Source organism: Natrix helvetica (genome assembly GCF_964273705.1).
Source record: "Natrix helvetica genome assembly, chromosome: 4".
Lineage (NCBI taxonomy): Eukaryota > Metazoa > Chordata > Lepidosauria > Squamata > Natricidae > Natrix > Natrix helvetica.
The window spans coordinates 27,414,645-27,435,400 of NC_138550.1; the positions used below are offsets into that span (position 1 = coordinate 27,414,645).

General features: G+C 39.5%; 1 protein-coding gene across 2 annotated transcripts in view; it reads right to left on the bottom strand.

Annotated features, from left to right (window-relative positions):
- The window catches only part of LOC309390524 (coiled-coil domain-containing protein 169-like), a 34,208-nt gene that overhangs the window by 13,076 nt on the left and 376 nt on the right, over positions 1-20,756 (bottom strand). For both annotated transcript variants that reach the window (XM_081949928.1, XM_081949927.1), the window contains exons 2-4: positions 18,619-18,701; positions 15,532-15,642; positions 15,389-15,429 (exon numbers count right to left, since the gene is read on the bottom strand). In XM_081949928.1, coding sequence (XP_081806054.1) covers positions 15,389-15,429; positions 15,532-15,642; positions 18,619-18,701 — 235 coding nt within the window. The remainder of the gene's footprint in view (positions 1-15,388; positions 15,430-15,531; positions 15,643-18,618; positions 18,702-20,756) is intronic.

Here is a 20,756-nt window from a genome sequence, read left to right on the forward strand (position 1 = left end):
GCACACAAAGCCATGTCGCCTGGCACGCGTGGCCTTGTCTGTTTTGTCATCCGGGTTTCTGGCACACATGCATGCATGATGATCAGCTGTCCTTTGTGCGCGCAGCAGTGTCAAAAACTGGTGTGTATATGAACGGAGGCCAGCTGACTGTTGGGTGCGCATGCCTCGGACGTTTGGCTTTTCCGGACCACGATCCCTTTGTATGCACGGCAGTGCCAAAAACCAGCTTGCGCATGCATGCCAGTGAGTTCATTGTCGGGTGCACATGCGCACTAGAACCCGGAAGTTTGGCTTTTCAGGAGTGTGGCCCCGACGAGCACGCACGCACATGACCGAAAAGGTTTGCCATCATTGCTATAGACACTATGATAACCATTTTACCACAATGGTAATAAAAAGTGTATATCTACTCAGAAATAAGTACTACTGAGTTGACTCAGTTTATTTCCAAATAAACATGAGAATAGGCTCCACTGAATACAGGAGGATTTATTTCAAAGTCAACGGGCATTCTAAATCTCAGCAGAAAGATTATCGCACAACCCTTCACAATTTCAATGTTATATATGAAATGAACATAGAATATACATTACTTGTGAGTTGTTTATACTTTCTATGAAAGAACTCTGTCTATAGCTGAACCTTCCATAAGATAACAAAATGGCTAAAAATCACAAAGGAGAATTTATAGTGATGTAGACAGAAATGGCATATTACTTAAAAAGATGCTGACATATTGCAATAAATCCCCCAATGATTTAGATGTTAGGAAACTGACACCAGATCCACAGTTTTCAAGAGTTTTCCTACAATTTACAGCAAGATATTAATTTTAATCCTCTAGAATTAAGGAAGTAATATACATCATGGAAATATACAAAGCTTTTTTTTTACTTATAATAAACTGAAGTCTCAACCAATTATAAATAAATCTCTTGAATAAAATAAAATATTTCCATTTTACAGTATTCCACAGAAACTTCCCAATCCCTTGGCATCTGCTAATACTCTCCTTCTGATTCCCATCAGAAGTAAGACAGGTATCAATCAGGGCAGTGCCCTTGCCAACCTTGGCATGTCTACGTTCTGAGAAGATGAACATCATTGCAATCCAAACAAATATTTGATACATTAGCCAAAATGAAATTATTGAAATACGTAGAGTAGAATTCTGTTGCCCAAAATATTTTGTCAACAATCATTAAGCAAATTGTGCCTAAGGTAGGAAAGTTACTATAAATAGCAAAACGTATCAAATTCTGCAGTGAACATTGTTCTGTATTAAGGTCAGCCATTGCATCTCATGCCTTCAACATTGCCATGTTTGCTTGGAGTATTATGGAAGCTGATGTCCAATATAAATGGACGGCATCAAATTGGGGGAAGCTGTACAGCAGTACAATGTAGCTCTTCAATAATATAGATTAAAATCTCACTATTTGCAAATTGTGATACAAAGTTAAGGACAAAAAAGAAAGAAAGGGAGGACAGGGGAGGAGAGAAGATACTGTTGTCAACTCTGAAGTGAATCTGGCTGAAGCCATCTTTTGCTGCTTCATAATTACCATGAACCCTGAGAGGGGGAAGGGAGGGGAGGGAGTATAGTAAATAGACTGGTTAACTGTCAAAAACAAAGTTTTCCTGTGGGAAACAAGGTCATCTTAACAGGTTTCTGTGGAAGGAGGAGAGGAGTGACTGAGCAGCCTTGCCAGCTATTTTCATTGGACAATGTGACTGGTGACATCTGGGAGAGGGGACCTTTGCTCTTTTAATTAGGTGAAAACCACGGGAACTTTTAAGAGTTGGTTTTCGCCAGCTGTGCCAATATGATGTACCCAATAAACATGTTCTTTGAGGACAGACAACTCTTTTAAAATGGGCTGGCAACACGAATGCCACTTGAGGGAGATCCGACCTCCAAAATTTTAAAAAAGATTTCTTTAAAGAATTAAAAATGGTCAGAAGCACAAGGGATTTTGAAAAGATGCACTATACATTATGAATTTCTGATCATTTTACTTACAGCTGTTAAATAAAGCCAAAAGAAACTTAATGGGCCAGGAGCTAAACGAATACACGTCAATATTTTAGAGGTTGACAAATTATAGACCTCTATTTCACAAATACTCTAAAACAATGCCCAAAATGGTTAGCGAACCTGCATTTTCATTAATTGAGATCTGAAAAATGACTGCTAAAGGACTGTTTAATATTCAGAGGAATAACGATTGCAACACTTATTTTCTAAAGAAAACAAGATTTAAAAAAACCTCACAGATACCAATGCAGGCAGCCATTGTTAGCAAAGATACGCCATCGGGTAGTCATCTAAATTTGATGCAACCTAGTCTAGGTATAAAAAACAAAGGGAATGAAACAAGGTTTGAGAAACTGACGTTAAGAGAACCTGCTCTTTTAGCAATGTGGAGACAAAGCTAAGAGTTGAAATGAAAATCTAACCACAACGGGGATCCTCAGTATTTTTTTTGTGTCTGTCTGTCCGTCCGTCCATCCGTCATTTTAGAAACCATCTATCTCCTTCAGAGGGACTCTAAGCAACATACAAGTAAACTGCTAAAACATAAAAACTGTATATAAATTCTAAAAAGTGGCAAAGATTGTCAAAATTCAACATTAAAATGGGGGGAGCCTTCAGGGTGCTAGCCAGCATGCTCCCCTGTGAGCCTCAAGCAAGACAATAGTGCCATGTTTTAAAACCTTTCCAAAAGGAGAGCTGGGGAAGAATGCTCCAAAGGGAAGGGCAACAGCAGGGGCAACTGCGAAGAAGGGTTTCTTCCTAAACCTTCCCAATGTAATTCTTCAACCATCGGGATCTGCAACATACCTTCTCTTTATCCGGAGTCTCCTTCAGAATTTTGAATGTCTGTTATGACAGGCTCATTAAATGACTGCCATGATAGACCTGGACCAGGGATGTCACACTTGCAGCCTGTGGGCCGGATGCATCACGCGCTGGCCATGCCTACCGCCATTTTAGTGAAGGGGAAAAAGTCATAATACATCACATGAAAACAATGTGATGCCACAAGTTTGACATCCCTGGCCTAGACATTCACAAAACACCAGAAAACAAATTGGCAAGATTGCTTTCAACCATCATTTCCAAGTATTCTCTATCATCTTAACAAATAGGTTTATTTTTGGATATGAAGCACAGTTTCAACACTGCTGAAATCTGTTTAATGATTTTTCAAAAGTTTTCTTGGCCAATAAAAGAAACCTGATTTTTTTTTTTTTGGCCTGATTCTCAGGGTGCTTGCTTTCAGAATTGTCTGGGTAATATTTCTGAGCTCAGAGAATTGTTGTGAGAGGCAGCAAATGCTATTGCTGTTCTTGTCAGTTATTAATCTTTCCACTACACTGATGCCCCTCACCCCTTCCTGCCTGCATTTCATCATCCGAAAAGCCCTTAAGATTTACAGGAAGCCAGGAAGACGTAGGGAGAACTTTCTCTCACACAAATATACTGTTGGCAACCTTTTACTAAGTCAATGTCCAAATATTACCTTCCACCCACATTTCATCAAAATTATCTTCTCCTGTGAAAGAACTTTGAAAGCAAATTCCTTTCCATTGAATAAAATGAAAATTGATAGAAAAAAATTGAAGGAAATTTTTCTACAGGGAACTATTCCAAATAAAGCACAGAACACAGTATATACTTAATTACAAATAATGAGTTTACGTGGAGCCCAGAGACATCCTTGTAACTAAAGATTACATTTCAAGCTGGTGCTTCACTTTGCACATACTGGCTTCCTTATTAATAATTAAATGAATCTAATAAATAAATAAGTTGGGACAAGGATTCTGGCATATAATGCTAAGCACATGTTTTCCATGAGTATTGCACTGGGACTCAAAATCTGGAGACACAGCACTGTGTCTATCTGTAAAAAAATGTGGTGAATGGAATGTTAAATATGATAGAATATTATAGGACTGTCTTAATTATAGTGATTTCTTTCCCCAAATACAGACATATCAGAGATGGTGTTAAGGCTTAAAGATGGCAAATAGAACCAGCATTGAGATAATTGTTGTATACACCCTGAGAAGTTTCAATGTCAAGGCTAGGAAAAGTCTTAGAAGGACAAGACGGAAAGATGATTTAAGACTTAGGAGTAAAATTGGCAGTTTCTAAATTTGATTATTTTATTTATTTGCAACCACAGGGAAATCTTACCAGTGGGCTGGCTGGCTGGACACATACAGAGAGCTTGATTTCTGTATTTTTCAGGCAGACTATGCATATATTTTTTCTATTTATTAAACATATTCTATGCCGCCACAATTCAAACTTTTGGCAGTTGACAGAGAAAATGTACAAAATAAAGCATACCTCATTAAGAAAAGCACCCCAACATTACAAGAGAATACAAAGAAGGCAACATCAATTCAAATCAGAGGAAGATTGATTTGATTTCTAAATAAATCTTATTTAGAAGAGTTATGTGTTTTTGTCCCCATTTTCAAAAAAAAAGAGGCATCTATCAGTTATCACAGGGGTGTCAAACTCGCTTTCATTGATGGCTGCATCAGGGTTGTTTGACCTTGGTGGGCTAGGGTGGGTGTGGCCAGCTTGACATCACTGGTGTTGGGGGTTCCTGTAGTTGGCCCGAGCGCTTTGCCAGCGAAAACGGGCTCCTGAGCTGTTTTCAGCTGCGACAGCTTCCTATAAGCCTCGGCCAGCGAAAACGTAGTTCAGGAGGGCTGCCTGAGGCCCTCCTGAGCTCCATTTTCACTGGCAGAGACACTGTGGGCCAATCCTTTGCGGTTTCTAGGGAGGCTCTGCGGGCCAGATCTAAGCACCCCATGGGACAGATCCGGCCTACAGCCCTTGAGTTTGACACCCCTGAGTTATCAAGTTATTGAATCTTCTGCAGTTAGTTTTAGTTCCTGAATGCAGGACTCAAGTTCTGAAACCAAAGATTTATACTTGCCTGATGTGAAGTCTCACAGTTCAGAACTGGGAACTATGCAAATAATAGCATAAAATGTTCTGACCTTAGTTACAGGTTTATGTTTACAACATGACCGAATAGGATTTCATCATTTCATGAAGCTGCTTAATAAATGTTCAGCAATTCTCTGCTGAATGAAGTTTCTTATGAAGCATCACACAGCTGGGCAAGACCAAAAAAACTAGAACTACAGTGAGTTCAGTAAGTTATCTTTAATGCTTGTTTGAGATAAATAAAGAAATCTTGGAAATTCTAATAGGAATTTTTCATTTGCAATGAGTTAATTAAGACAGATTCTCTGAATTTGTTGAAATGCTTCATTCATCCCAGATTTTTCCCACTTTGGCTGAATTGTCTTTACTCTCTTCCATTCCTTTCCTAGCTTTCACCTAGTCTCTCATAATTCTACTTCTTAAACCGATACCGCACAGGTTCTTAACCTGGTAGATTAAGGTCAATAAATGTTTATGGAATTCTCAGTTATCCATTCTCATTTTGGATGAGAAGCGAAATGTCTTCAAAGAAAAACCAGGAAGTCCAGTAGCCTCTTGATAAAAAGCACCTTTGGGACAATTAAGATTGATACATTTCAGGGGATCGACACTTGCAATGAGGAAAAAAATATACAACTTTATATTCATTACCTGCTGACATTTAATTTTAGAGTATTCTGGTGTACTTTGATAAAAGTTTGTATTTGCCTTGTAAAGCAAACTATGGAAGCTTTAATACCCTTTCCAACAACATATATATGAACATAATTGGTGTCTATGCATTTACGGTATGCATTTGAATACATTTTTCTGAGAAGACATCTATAGGTTTTACCAGACATTCAAATGGTCTATGGCATAAAAGGTTAAGAAGGCCAAACTATCAACAGGACCCTTTCTCCCATGGTTTCTACTCAGCCTACCAGATCTAGTACAGAAGGAAGAGCTCCAGATTCCTCTATTAAACAATGTCATCTTCAGTGGTGGAATTCAAAATTTTTTACTATCAGTTCTGTGGGTGTGGTGTGGTAGGCGTGGCAAGGGAAGTATACTGCAGAATCCTCATTTCCACCCCCTCCAGGGCAAGGATACTGTAAAATCCCTATTCCCTCCCCAACCCACTACCCTGCCTTCCAACTCCGTTCTCCTGTACAAGGCAACAGAAGAAGACCCAGCCAATCAGCTGGGACTCGGGAGGCAGCAAATAGATGGGGGCGGAGCCAGCCAGAGATGGTATTTGCTGGTTCTCCGAACTACTCAAAATTTCCGCTACCAGTACACCAGAACCGTCAGAACTGGCTGAATACCACCTCTGACTCATTTTGTTTGACCCCGGAATGGAGTTTTCTATGTGAAAGACCCTGTCATGTGGAACAGCATCTCCTAGAGATCCAATAGTCTTGACTGTTTGCTTTTTTTTAAGCTCTGAAGACTTGGAAGTTTCTCCAAGCATTTGGGCCAGGAGTGCCTATTATTGATATGATTTTATGATTGGAAAACATCATAAAATCTGGGCTATCATTTTTAACAAAGAAATTTTTAATCTTTGTACACCATAAGAGTTACTGCTTTGAGAGGGACAGCCATATAAATTATTTAATAAGTGAATAAATAATAAATAACCCTCCCATACAGTAATTATATTCTTAATGCAGTAATTATACCTTTAATAATGCAGTATATTTCACAACTGGCAATATAAGCACCATTTCTTAATTAATTATGGTTAACATTGCCCCTAAAATTCAAAATACAATTTAAAGAGTTCCCCATATATGACTGCAAATTTGACTTTCATGTGTTTGGGGAGGGGAAAAAAGGTACAATAAAATTTTATTTCATTTAACATGACATGTGAATTAAAATGAAAAAGTCAGAGATGGAACATTGTCCCTTCCTTACATATGAATAGACAATCTTTAGTTTAATACAGTTTGATACTAAGGCCAATATTTCTTCTATCATGTCAGCACTTAGATATTCAAGGTATTATATATTAGGAATTCTAAATGAAAAGAAAGGAATAGAGATGCTGGAATTTTGCCACCAAAACAAAAAGAAATATTATTTAAAATTATAATAAGGTTTATTATTCATGTAATAATTGTTATGAGAAAGTTTGTTTACTGTATTTATATGGAATAATATATGGTAGTAATTGAATTGTGGAAGGTTTTGTGTGAATATGAAATACAGGGTAGTTAATGAATGTAGCAAGTGTTATATATGATGCAGTGGTGGGTTGTAAATCCCGTTCCAACTGGTACGGTTGGAACGTGGCCGGCGGCATCCACGCACGCACATGCGTCTTAGTGCCTCTGCAACGCTCCAGCTGCTCCGCGGAGCATCACACAGGTGCTGTACGTGCCATGTGCCTGCGCGGAAGCACAGAAGCCTTTAAACACCAGTAAGGAGTTCGGGCGGGCGGGCGGGCCCTCCAGAGCACCGTACCAGAATGGTATCTGGTGCTCCGGGCTGGCTCCGGTATGCCCATACCGGGGCGTACCGTCTGCAACCCACCACTGATATGATGAATGTAAAGTTTGCTGAGAATACATAATATGTTTAGGATTTAATAGAGATTAAGATATGGTTATGTGATGTTCATATGATTTTTAAATCAGAGATTCCTAAACCTTTTGCTGTTAACACCTCCCTTTAGTGTAATCTTAATGTACACAACTCCCCTAAAACTCTAAGTACCAAAATGAACCAAAATGAATAATGAAAATAATGCAATTAAACTTTGAGAAAGGCGTATTTATTAAATAAGATGTTTTTCATGACTCCACTTGACTCTGTCTGCTCTTCTCCAAAGGAGATATAGATAGTCCTCAGCTTATGATTAATCGCTTAGCAACTATTTGAAATGCCGACACATTCATCTAGGTGATACTAAAGACCTGGATTCAAAGTTTGAATGGCTGCCCTTCCTCTTGCGGTCACATGACTACACTATGGGCACTTGGCAATTGGACTGCATTCATATTAATTAGAAGCGCCCCACAGTCACATTTTACAACAGTTTTGCCAAAAAAACAGCATTTACTTCCTGGTTTTCAGCAAAACCTCATCCACCGTGAACCAATGGTTCATTTTACAACCACAGTGTGCACTTAACAACCACAGCAGTTGCTTTATGACTGCAGCATTTGCTTACAGCCACAAAAAATACAACTGTCACAAGTTATGACTTTGATGAGCAGCCTCCATAACTAGAGGATTACCTATAAACCTCACAATTTGTGTTGCCTGGTTTAATGGATATATAAGGAGTGTTTGTAGTGACATTAAAAGTGGTTGGGTGGGCACATATATGTGTGAGTACTTTTCAAGTGAAGGTTAGACACAGTATTGTTCAATGAGGATTCTGGATCTTAAAATAGATGTAACAAATGTGGTTGTGTTTGATAGGAAAATGAAATTAACAATTGTAAGGTGGTGAATAATCAATATAAATAGATGAAGTTTTATTCCCTGGCAGGACATTTATTAAAGATGGGGAAACAGATGGATAAATGCTAAGATAGGCAAATGCTGATAGAAAAACAATCATAATGTATGTGAAAAATTAGCCAATTTTGAAAGAAATGGAAATAAATATATAGACAAGCATGCTTTTGGGCATTTTGTTTTGGAAATGAGAGACAGATTTATGAAGAAAAACCACAGAAGTCAGGTGCAATGAGAAACTGATACTTAAGAAGCATGTTCAGTCAAACAAGGAGCAATATAGTCAAGGGTGTATGGATTTTGAATCAATGTGGCTTAAATGTCAAATTAAATGTTCAGCACAAAATAAGTATTGATTTGCCACACAGAAAGAATAAAATGAGGATTGAACTATACCAAACAAATATAGGAAGAATGAATGTGTAAGGTAAACCAGGAAGACCATGGTTAGTTAGAATTGATAAATGCTCAAAAACATTAAGGAAGTTTAAAGAACAAGAGGTAATATATTAAGTGGTGTATGGTCAAAGCAAAATTTGCAAAGATAGAAAGGAATGGAGCAATATAGTGGCATAAAGTAGATTTAACTATATTTCCTTTCTTTAACTCATACCTACATTCCTACAATTCACTATTTAATATTCCTTTTTTTGTAATTTGCATAATGTTCCTTATTCCAAAAGGAAACAGCCTGCTGGCTTTGTACGTATGCATGTAAAAAGGGAGTTTCTCTAAACATGAAACTCAAAAACAGAATAGGCACAGTACAGCTAATAGAAACGTATTTCAAATCCCATTACTTTCACCAAGACCTGTGGGAGAGTGGAATGTTTAATGTTGCCCAACTTGATCGTGGCACTGTATATCCAACCTATCAAAGAGATAAAAGACTCCTCTAAAGTCTGGTACATATTTATTGTAAATCCAATGTGCCCCCTGGTGGATTGCATAAGCTTTACAAAAAAATAGAATTCTATATTAAGCAGTATCTTTATTGCATCAATGAAGATTTATAAACAGCATTCAAAAATTCAGTACCAAGCAAAACGTTAAATACCCAGGAATAAAATCATGATGGGGAAATGCTGCATCTGTTCAAATCATGTTTGCCTATGGTTTACAGTCTTAGATGAAGAGTGGGAGAAAGCTGGAAAAAATGCCAGATGCCAAGCCCTTTAGATGCCAGAAAGAGTATTCAATGCAATTTGAATAACTGCTTGTATAATAAAATGACTACCGTATATTCAATATATTAACAGAACACTACTTATTACTTTAGCCTTGGAGTTTTTTGTCACTTATACTTGAAGCAAAGTCTTGTTTGGCATATTGAAGCATATATCTGCTCAGGGAGGATCCAAACAGTTTTCCCCAGCACAAATATGACACACGAAAAAGTGGACATAGAAATCCTATTTATTATATGGTCTCAGAAATGGAATGCAGAATGAATAACCATTACAATCCACTGGCTAATGAGACAAACAAGGTATTCCGGAAAGGTAAATTTAAGTTTGCCATCTCATACCTAAAGTGAAAAATAATGTATTTTTTCCAATGACTCTGAAAAATACAGAGCCTCCGTACTGTGTAGGGAACGCAGATTTAATCTAGCCAACAGTAGTATCTAATCAAGACTGCCCAGTTTGCATATACTGTATTTTTCGGAGTATAAGACGCACATTCTCCCGCCCCCCCCCCCCCAAAAAAGTGTGGAAATGTTGGTGCGTCTTATACACGGAATACAGCCATTTTTGGCCTCCCAAAGCCACACAAATGTTTGCGAAAAACAGGCCATTTTTCGCAAAGACAGAGGCATTTTTGCCTTCCCCCAGCCCCCAAAAGCACTCTGCATGCTTCAGCAGGGCTGGGGGAAGGCAAAAATGCCCCCATTTTTGTGGTAAATGGCCCATTTTCTGCAAAAACAGGGACATTTTTGCCTTCCCCCAGCCCTGCTGAAGCCTGCAGAGTGCTCCTGGGTGCTGGGGAGGACAAACACTTTTTTTTCTTACTACCTCTTCGAAATCTTGGTGTGTTTTTCAGTCTTATAGTCCGAAAAAAACAGTACTTTGTCCCTCCTAACTAAACTCTACACCCTATTTCAAAACCTTCCACCCTCCCATGTAATTTAAAGAATATTGCCGAAGAAGAGAGTCTTTTAATAGACATGTCAGAAGGCAGACTGCTTACAAAGTGGCTAGCACCTGTCCTGCTATTGTCCTGTCCCTTCAAGTCCTCACCCTAGCCAGCACAAAAAGTGTTGGCTATAAAAGCTGAACAACGAGGCAGCTGGGAGTGATGGTGTTTGGAAGAGATGGAAGGAGGTATATATGTCTCTAATGCAAATATGAAGAGATACTGTTCTCTAGCTGGAGGAACCACTGTAGTAGCTGGAGGAAAAGTAGAAGGTGCAATAGAAGAGGGAAAGAATGAAGTAGTAAGCAATATTAGCCTCTGAGTGCATGTGTATTGCCTAAGGACATGTGTGATTGTTATGGTTTTCTTCCCTTTTGAAGCCCACTTACTTGGATATAAGTAAAAAAAACACCTGTGTCAGATACGTGGAGATTAACCACTGAAATCTAATTGTCAGGTTATAATCAGTCTAAAAACATTGAATGAATAGGGCAGCGATGGCGAACCTTTTTTGGCTCGCGTGCCACAAGTGGGGGGAGCGCAGGGGGGGCATGCCGCATCCATAATGCAATGCACGACCCCCCAGTGCGCATGCGCGCACAACAGACGCGACCCCACATTTTTACATGCTTTTTTCACCCTCCCCAGGCTCCAGAGGCTTTATAGGAGCCTGGGGAGGGCGAAAGGAGCCCCCCCCGCTCCCTCCGGAGGCTTCAGGGACCGTCCGGAGGCTTCCCTGAAGCCTTCGGAACGCTTAAAATGACCCTCCGAGCAAACCGGAAGTGACTTCGTTTTCGCCCTCCCCAGGCTCCTATAAAGCCTCTGGAGCCTGGGGAGGGTGAAAAAAGCATGTAAAATGGGGGGGGGGGTCGCACCTGTTGTGCGCACATGCTCACTGGGGGGTCGTGCACTGCATTATGGAATGAAAAACACACCAAGATTTCAAAGAGGTGGTAAGAAAAAAAAGTGTTTGTCCTCCCCAGCACCCAGGAGCACTCTGCAGGCTTCAGCAGGGCAGGGGGAAGGCAAAAATGTCCCTGTTTTTGCAGAAAATGGGCCATTTACCACAAAAACGGGGGCATTTTTGCCTTCCCCCAGCCCTGCTGAAGCATGCAGAGTGCTTTTGGGGGCTGCGGGAAGGCAAAAATGCCTCTGTCTTTGCGAAAAATGGCCTGTTTTTCGTAAACATTTTTGTGGCTTTGGGAGGCCAAAAATGGCTGTATTCCGTGTATAAGACGCACCAACATTTCCACACTTTTATGGGGGCGGGGCGGGGGAATGTGTGTCCAGTTTGCTCGGAGGGTCATTTTAAGCGCTCCGAAGGCTTCAGGAACCGTCTGGAGGCTTCCCTGACGCCTTCGGAGCGCTCAAAACGACCCTGTGAGCAAACCGGAAGTCATTTCCGGTTTGCTCAGAGGGTCGTTTTGAGCGCTCCGAAGGCTTCAGGGACTGTCCGGACGGTCATTTTGAGCGTTCCGAAGGCTTCAGGGAAGCCTCCAGACAGTCCCTGAAGCCTCCGGAGGGCCTCCGGGGGGGGGCTCTTTTCGCCCTCCCCAGGCTCCTATAAAGCCTCTGGAGCCTGGGGAGGGCGAAAAAATGGCTTTTAAAAACGGTGAACTCAGCTGGCCAGTGCACGCATACCTGTGGCACGCATGCCATAGGTTCGCCATCACTGGAATAGGGCATGCACATATGCTTAAAGGAGTAGTATCAATCAAGACTGGGCTAACCAATTCTATCTAAGGAAATTCTTACACATTTACCTCTAATTTACACAGCAAACTCATAGTGAAATAAAATGATTTATGTATTTATGTACAAAGAAAACACACCCTTATATTTGGTGGCATTAGTATTATTATCTTAGTCATTCTCCTCCCTGACATCCAGATTCTGTACAAAGGATTTATGAGATCTAGCCTTATAGAAAGCAATAAATTATGATAATATTTATATCATACACCCAACTTCTCCAGCAATTTTGGATAAGAACGTTTTGAAGATGGTGCTATTGAAATAGTGTCCCTAAAAACAATGCAATAATTTGTTTATATACCAGTCTTCCTCCATTAAGTTTTTCTATTATAAGCAACATGTTGTAAAAGATTAGTTTCCTCTGCTACAAATTTAATTCCAGAAGAATATTTTACACATTTCCCGCAATCTTTCTTAATTATAGCAACATTTATAATACAACAAAGCATGCTTCAATGGATTGCAATATGATTGCGTGATAATTAGTCTCTATAAAATAAAACATATGGGGCATGAAATAACTTTCCCATTAGATGTAGTTCACAATAAGAATGGCCTTGAATTGCCCTTGATACTAGCACAGAGCGATGCCACCATCCAACCTGAACAGGCAAATCAAATTCTGCACATCTATTATGCCTATCAATTATTTTCCATTGACTTGAACCATACTTCTAGATTCCTACTCCATTACACTTTTAGAAGAAAACAAGTTGAAAGGATGTCCTTAGAAATAAAAGTTTACTTAAGAATCAACAGTCTAAGACACATGGAATTTTTTTAAAAAGAGGCTGCCTTCTTAAAGTAAACAGCAATCATGACCTTTTGCAATCTGCTTCCTTATTTATCATCCAAGACTTTTCATTATCATTAAAGAATTGTATGTTGATTCAAGTATGCTTAACCCAATGGTGCCTTAAACGCATTCATTTTTGTTTAAACAAAGAATATTGACTTTTGCAGGTAAAATATCTGTGGAAATACCCAAAATGGTTTTTAAGAGAGCAAGTTGCGACACTATGAAAGCAAATTACTTGATACTTAATCTGGCCATTTCCAAAATAACAAACGAATAGAAACTGTCTCTGTCCCATAAAAGAGTCACTTGTAGTTTTTTTTTACAAAGAAGGGCAGAAAAAAGAGCTTAAGAATTTCAGTATTGTTTGCAGTATAAATAGAACTAATATTTGAATTACAACAATGGCTGCAAACCTTTTGCAATGGCTTCTCAATTTTTCTGTAATCAGAAAGTCTTGTGTTCTTGAATGCATGTTTATCTGTTCCACTCCACATTGCTGGGAAGATATCCAGCACATTTGGACATTATGAGAAAACCAAAATGTGGGGGAACCAATTTTTACAGAAAGTTTATTCTGATGCCATTATTCTACTATGAATAATAGTAAGTAACAATTAAAATAATTTCCTTCTGTTATAAAATTGTTCACACAAGAAGCCTGAAGAACTTTCAGAAAGTTTTAAGAGAAAAATGTTGAGTTTTTAAAAAAATGTTTGTGTCCAGGTATTCTGAAACAAGACAAACACAACTCAGGAATATTTAAATGTTCTGAAACCTTTAAAAGCCTCAATCTAACTAGAAAAGACACTTAGTTTCTCCAATTAAACAATGAAATTTGGTAAGTTTTTGATTGAAATTTTTACTATGCATAAAATATTCTACATATGGAACAGACAGTACCCAGTGGTATGTGGCCAGATTGAAACATACATGTTTGGTTTGGTTTACCATGTTCCCCCCAAAATAAGACTGGGTCGTATATTATTTTTTGCTCCAAAAGATGCATTAGATCTTATTTTCTGGTTAGGTCTTATTTTGGGAAAATACGGTACTAAATGTATCCATCGGGCTGACAATCTTAACTGGGGCTTATTTTGTGGGTAGGGCTTATATTTCAAGCATCCTGAAAAATCATGCTAGGACTTATATTCCGGTTACGTCTTATTTTGGGGGAAACAGGGTAGATCTATACCTCTCTCAAATACATATATTTTGGATAGAAGTATTCTGAGGTGAGAGAGAGCATGAAAAGCACAAGGCCATGGATGATGCTATGTCATTGTGATTAATGAGAAGCAGAAGACATTTGTTGGGAAGATCAGTGAAGAAGTAGCTACAAAGAAGGAAGGGACTTGGAAGATGGGAAAATGATAGATGGATCAGTCAAGTAGACCATGCTTAAATTCAAATGTGGCAGCAAGTAGGTAAGCCACTGGAAGGATTGGTTGGACTGGTGCATAGCCCCTACTCATCCATAGAACATTTCTGAGGTCCACTCAGACAAAACCCAGAACAAACAAAACATTCCATGTTTCAGTATGATCAAAGTTTGCCCCTCTTCAAATAGTTTGACCAGACTTTCAATTTGCTACATATTTCTTTTGTGCATGAAACAAAACATATTTCTGGTTCATGCACCTCTCTATAACAAAACTATTTATCTGCCTTCACTTTTAAAGTACAAACACACAAATTTATATTCTAAACCTTTCCTCTGCGAGCATTATTACTGTCTTTTCTATTATTCTGTTGCTCTATTGAGCATATTGATCACAGTGATGACTATACCATAAAGAGCAATGAAACATCTTTGAAAACACACAGTAAATATGGATCCTTTGAGCCCTTGATGGAAGCTTATTGTGGTATTATAATTACTTCATTCACTTGGCTCCCTTCTGGAATTTTCTAAATCCGTAAAGACCTGTATGTTCCTGAGGCCTGGAGTTTGGATGAGCCTACCAATGTGATTTTTAATATGACTGTTGTATGCATTTGGTTACATTGTCCTTAGACACCATTATCTATTTACTTATTCTTTTTGTTGCTTTCTTTTGTTGGTTTTTAATGTTATAATGTTCCAGTACAATAACATTTAATATTAATTAAATAAATAGTAATAAGCTGGAAAAATATGAAGTGATTGATTGGCTGACTGACTGACTGAATAACAGTGCACACCAAAATTAAGTTGTGTCAGAAAACTGCCAGCCTCAAATCATGATATGGTCTAAGAAATATCTATGCTTATCTATATATTTACTTACCGTATGCATTTGTTCGAAGGAGCGAACAGAAGCCAGTTTGTCTAAAAAGAAGAAAAATAAATAAGCCATTGATAAACAATATGCAAATATTGAAAACCTTTGTCAAAATTATCATGACAAAATAGTAACAACAAGAGCCATACCTGTTGGGTTGCCACCAAGATGCTCCATCTTTCCTTGAAGAAATTCAATCTGGCTTTCTAGTTTTTTGTTCAATTCTACTTGGGTTTCATATCTGGTTTTCCATTCACTGTCTTAAGCAAAAATAAACTGTTATATTTACTGCTGAATTTTTCACTAGGTAACAATACTTCTAATATTATAACTGAATTTTTGCATCTAACAGAATAAAAGATAAGCTTGAGAAGCATCTATTTACCCTATTTTTGGAGTATAAGATGCTCTGGACTATAAGACGCACCTAGCTTTTGGGGAGGAAAACAAGGAAAAAAATCTGCCTCTGCCTCCCAGCATTCATCCAGTATTCATCTGCCCATTTGGCGCGGCCTGTTTGGTATGGCTTATTTGGCGCGACCCATTTGGTGCTGCCCATTTGCTGCCATGACCCATTTGCAGCAGCCCATTCACCGCTATTTGCCACAGCCTGTTTGCCACCACCGCCATGGCCCATTTGCCACTGTCACCACACGTTCTAGAACAGCTGATCGGCGCCACACCAACCCCCTCCTCCCACCTCAATATTCACTGTATAACACACAGACATTTCCACCCACTTTTTGAGGGGTGGGGAAGCGTGTCTTATACTCCGAAAAATACGGTATATGTTAAAATCTGAACACACTAAAACATCTTTTAAAATTGCTACAATTCTTGTCTGTAACTTAAAAATTAATGCTAACTAAATCTGTATCACGAGGAGAGAATGGAAGAGCTGAAGAAGTTCTTCTCCTTCTTTTACTGGTAAATGGATAAACTGACTCACCTGATACTGAGATGAACTTTCAAGCATAGCTTTAGTTCACTGACAGAACTCATTATTTTGCTGAAAATCTCAGTTCTACCCTTGTAATACAGGAAAGTTAATAAACACTGGTTTGTTTCTTTCAAGGTTAATAATTTGGTATACTTAGCTTAATATTATTAACCAATGTTATACTCCTGTATAAGATAGCTTCACAAGTTCCCATTCCCATCACTTGTATTCTATTTATGGCAGTTGTCTTTATAAAGGCCAAGAAAATCTTTTGCTTTGCTCTTTCCTTAACAAAGGTGTCAATATATCCATTTATATGCAGCCATGATCAAAGCCAGTTGTTCTTTTAAGCGGCTACCTGCCTCTCTTGGGGGCACAAAGAACTGTAGAAGGACAAAGAACCATGGAGGGCAAATGCTGTGGATTATATCCAAAAGCTGTTTGGGAGCAAGATAAGCCAGTGAAGAGACACCGAAGGTTGATAAACTCAAATTCTGCAAATAGTGGAATAGAGATCAGGCTAATTGTCATGTTCATAGAATAAATAGCAGAATAAATGCTCTTCTCCATCTGCCCATTTGATTCCCTTCATGAGGAGACAATGTTGGATGAATAGGAATGTCCAATAAGCAGAAGAGGGATATAAATTGGGAGCTGCAATCTGAGATCACATGATTAACTGAGTCCCTGTACTGTAGTGGAAAATGTGGCCTAGAAACAGCTGTGTAGTTTCCAGAGCAGATGGTAGCCTCTTACACAGAATAAAATGAGTAATCTTGGTAAACAGATACACTATCACTAGAATGGTTGTAAAACCATAACACTTCTGGGAGAACAGTCATAAATTCCAGAGAAAATGTGTCCCATGATGCAGCAGAAAAAGGAAGCACTAGAGCAGTGATGGCTAACTTTTTCCAGACTGAGTGCCCAAAGCGAAATGACTTCCGGTTTGCTCGGAGGGTCGTTTTAAGCATTCCGAAGGCTTCAGGGACCATCCAGAGGCTTCCCTGACACCTTCGGAGCACTCAAACGACCCTCCGAGCAAACCGGAAGTCACTTCCGGTTTGCTCAGAGGGTCGTTTTAAGCGCTCCGAAGGCTACAGGGAAGCCTCCAGACAGTCCCTGAAGCCTCCAGACGGTCCCTGAAGCCTTCGGAGGGCTCAAAACGACCCTCCGAACAAACTGGAAGTCATTTCCGGTTTGCTCGGAGGGTCATTTTAAGCGTTCCAAAGGCTTCAGGGAAGCCTCCGGACGGTCCCTGAAGCCTTCGGAGCGCTTAAAGCGACCCTCCGAACAAACCGGAAGTCACTTCCGGTTTGCACGCAGGGTCGTTTTAAGCATTCCGAAGGCTTCAGGGAAGCCTCCGGACGATCCCTGAAGCCTCCGGAGGGCCTCCGAGGGGGGCAGGGGAGGCTCTTTTCACCATCCCCAGGCTCCTATAAAGCTTGTGGAGCCTGGGGAGGGCAAAAAAAGCATGTAAAATGGGGGAGAGCGCCTTTTGTGCGCGCATGCGCACTGGGGGGTCACACATTGCATTATGGCTGCGGCACGCCCTCATACGACCCCCCTGCGCTCCCCCCAGTTGTGGCACACGAGCCAAAAAAGGTTCGCCATCGCTGACCTAAGGTGTCCCAGTCTTCTCTTCTTTCTCTATAGTCAGATCTAGTTGATATTGGCAGGACAGAGACAGACCCTGATCATATGCCCTTCTTGTGTGTAACTCAAACTCACTGATATCAGTTCCGACAAACATCTGCCTGATGCTATTGGGTGAGGTCATCCATTGATTTAGGATCTGGTCTCATCAGAATGCTGATGTATCCCAATCCCAGGTAATGCTGTCAAGATCTTGCCCTGTTGGTGGTTGGAGAAATCAGAATTGCATTAGGCCCAATTTTGACAAGACTTAGCAGTTATGCTCTTTGGACCTCCAAATAATGGGAGCTTGCCTCATCACACAGCAGCATTTGGGTCTCGTACGCAGGCCGATTATCAACCCAACATCCTAACTACGTGAGCCACCATGCACCTTGCTCTAGAGCAGGGGTGGGGAACTGTGGCTCTTTTGCGACTTGTGGACTTCAACTCCCAGAATTCCTGAGGCAGCTATGTTGGTTCTGGAATTCTGGGAGTTGAAGTCCACAAGTCGCAAAAGAGCCACAGTTCCCCACCCCTGCTCTAGAGCATGAAGAAATGTAACAGTTGACATTGTACATAAGCATATATTAAATATTTTATTTTTAATTCACAGGCCTGAAATGTCTTATTTCAGCTGAAGTCAAATGTAATCTCTTACCTTCATCATAAGTTCTGTGAAGTCTTTTCTCAAGTTCTGCTACTGTATTGTTCATTTCAAATATGGAGAGTTCTAACATTTCTCTGTATTAGAGAAAGCACGTATGGCAATTACAAATTCCAATGTTATATGACATAAATGTTCGTAATATAAATTCTGTCTATGATAATATGTGCCAGATTCTATAATACTTATAAAAGTATCATCAGGTACTCTCTCAAGACGAATTAAGGTCTATAAAATTGTGAGCAGATGTCATGACAAACATATTCTTCCCCCAGCATTTGTTGAATAGAGAAATTCATTATTAAGCTAGTTAAACAGATGGATGATCTGAATTGGTGCTACTATGCAAAATGACATTTAAAACTCTGCAAGTGACCAAAGGGTTCCAGAGCTTTCCCCCCAGAACTGTGTCCTAATATATTACTCATGTTCTATTATGATATTTAAAACACATTTAATAATGAAGTGAGAGGTAACAATATCTCCATTCCTAGCCAGGACTATTAAGAACATTTTTAAAAAGCCTTTCAATACTTCCCTTTAATGTTCTAAATCTGATGGGTACCCACAGCAAAAAAAACAAAACAAAACTGAGAACTATTCATTTGTACATCATTATTCTTGTCTGGTAAGCTCAAAACTCAAAAAAAAAGTCACAGGAAATTACCTGTCACAACAGTGATAAAGGAATTTTACAGGGATGAATCAGCCTCTCCCTCCTCAAGGCTGCAGTGAAGACTTCTAAAATACTGGTATATTCAAATCCGTCTTTGATCTAATTGTATTCCTTCCCATGGCTTGCAACAGTTGTGAAAACAAAAACTAGCTCTGTCACTGCAATATCTCTCCTCATGCACTTTCCCTTTGCAAGGTGTTGCCAGCATAGTATAAGGCATCATAAAGCTTTCTTTGCTCTGGTCTGAATTGTGTACATCCTATTAGCATCTGACTAAATAGTAAGGGAAAGAAAATTGGTCTAGATCAGAGGCCCCCAAACTTTTGGGCACCAGGGATCATTTCTGTGGAAAGAGGTTTTTCCATGGAGTGGTTATGGTTTCACATGCTGCCTGCATCTCACAAATGGGGCTTCACTTGTTTGTGTGGCCCAGTTTCTGTCATGCCCGGTGCCGGTCCATGGACCAGGGGTTGGGGACCCCTGGTCTAGATGAGGCAATATCCAATCAAACATAGATCTCATGATATGGCCCAGATAGCTAGGACTACTACTTAGCAGCTAAGGAGAGGAAAAAATTAATATGTCCATACACCACTTACAGCTAAAATCTACAGAGAGCCACAGGTGGTGAATAAGTGAAGTACAGCTTTTTATATTTTTAAAAATCCAACAAAACATTAAAACACATTAAAGCTGTGACACTGAGATTTATTGGAAAAGAAGAGAGCTTCAGCCTTTTTTCTCAGTACAAATTAGAGCAGCTGCCCCAGATTCCTGTTTGCCAGTTGCTATTTCTAGCAGAAGGAAAAGCTTTTCACTGCTGAATTGTAGGCTGATCAGCAGGGCAAGAGAAAAAGGGGGAAGATTGCATGCCTCCCTCTCCAATCACAGCTGAAGGTCCTACATGGGCTCCTGTTATTATTTTAGCATATACAGATCTAGTTTTCAAAATTAGATGAAAAGACAGTGACTTATCCATGTCATTTTGCCCCCTCTTCCCAAGATCTTATGAAATAGCCTCATATTATAGACTGGATATCTGTATATTATATCCTATTTGGATTGCAGTATAGCTTAAGAGCCATTCAAAATCTATCCATCTTCCGTTTTATTATGTTCCATAAATTTAATATAAATGTGTAGCTCAAGTCCAGTCATTAAGATAGGCCATGGCTGTAAATATATTCAGGCAATGCAGGTAAATACACTCAGAAAGTCCCAGATTCAAACCTTTTTTTGCTATAGATCCAAGAACAGTTCTTAGCCCCACGGGGCTCTGGCAACCGAGATAAAACACGACGCTTTCATCAAGTGGCCCAACTTGCAACTTTTAAGTATTCTTGCAACGTATTAGGAATATCGTCACAACTTTGAAACACGTTATTCTGCACGTATAGCTGCAGATCTAGGAGAACTCTCCCAGAACGGGTAAGTGCAATTAAAAATAAATAAATCT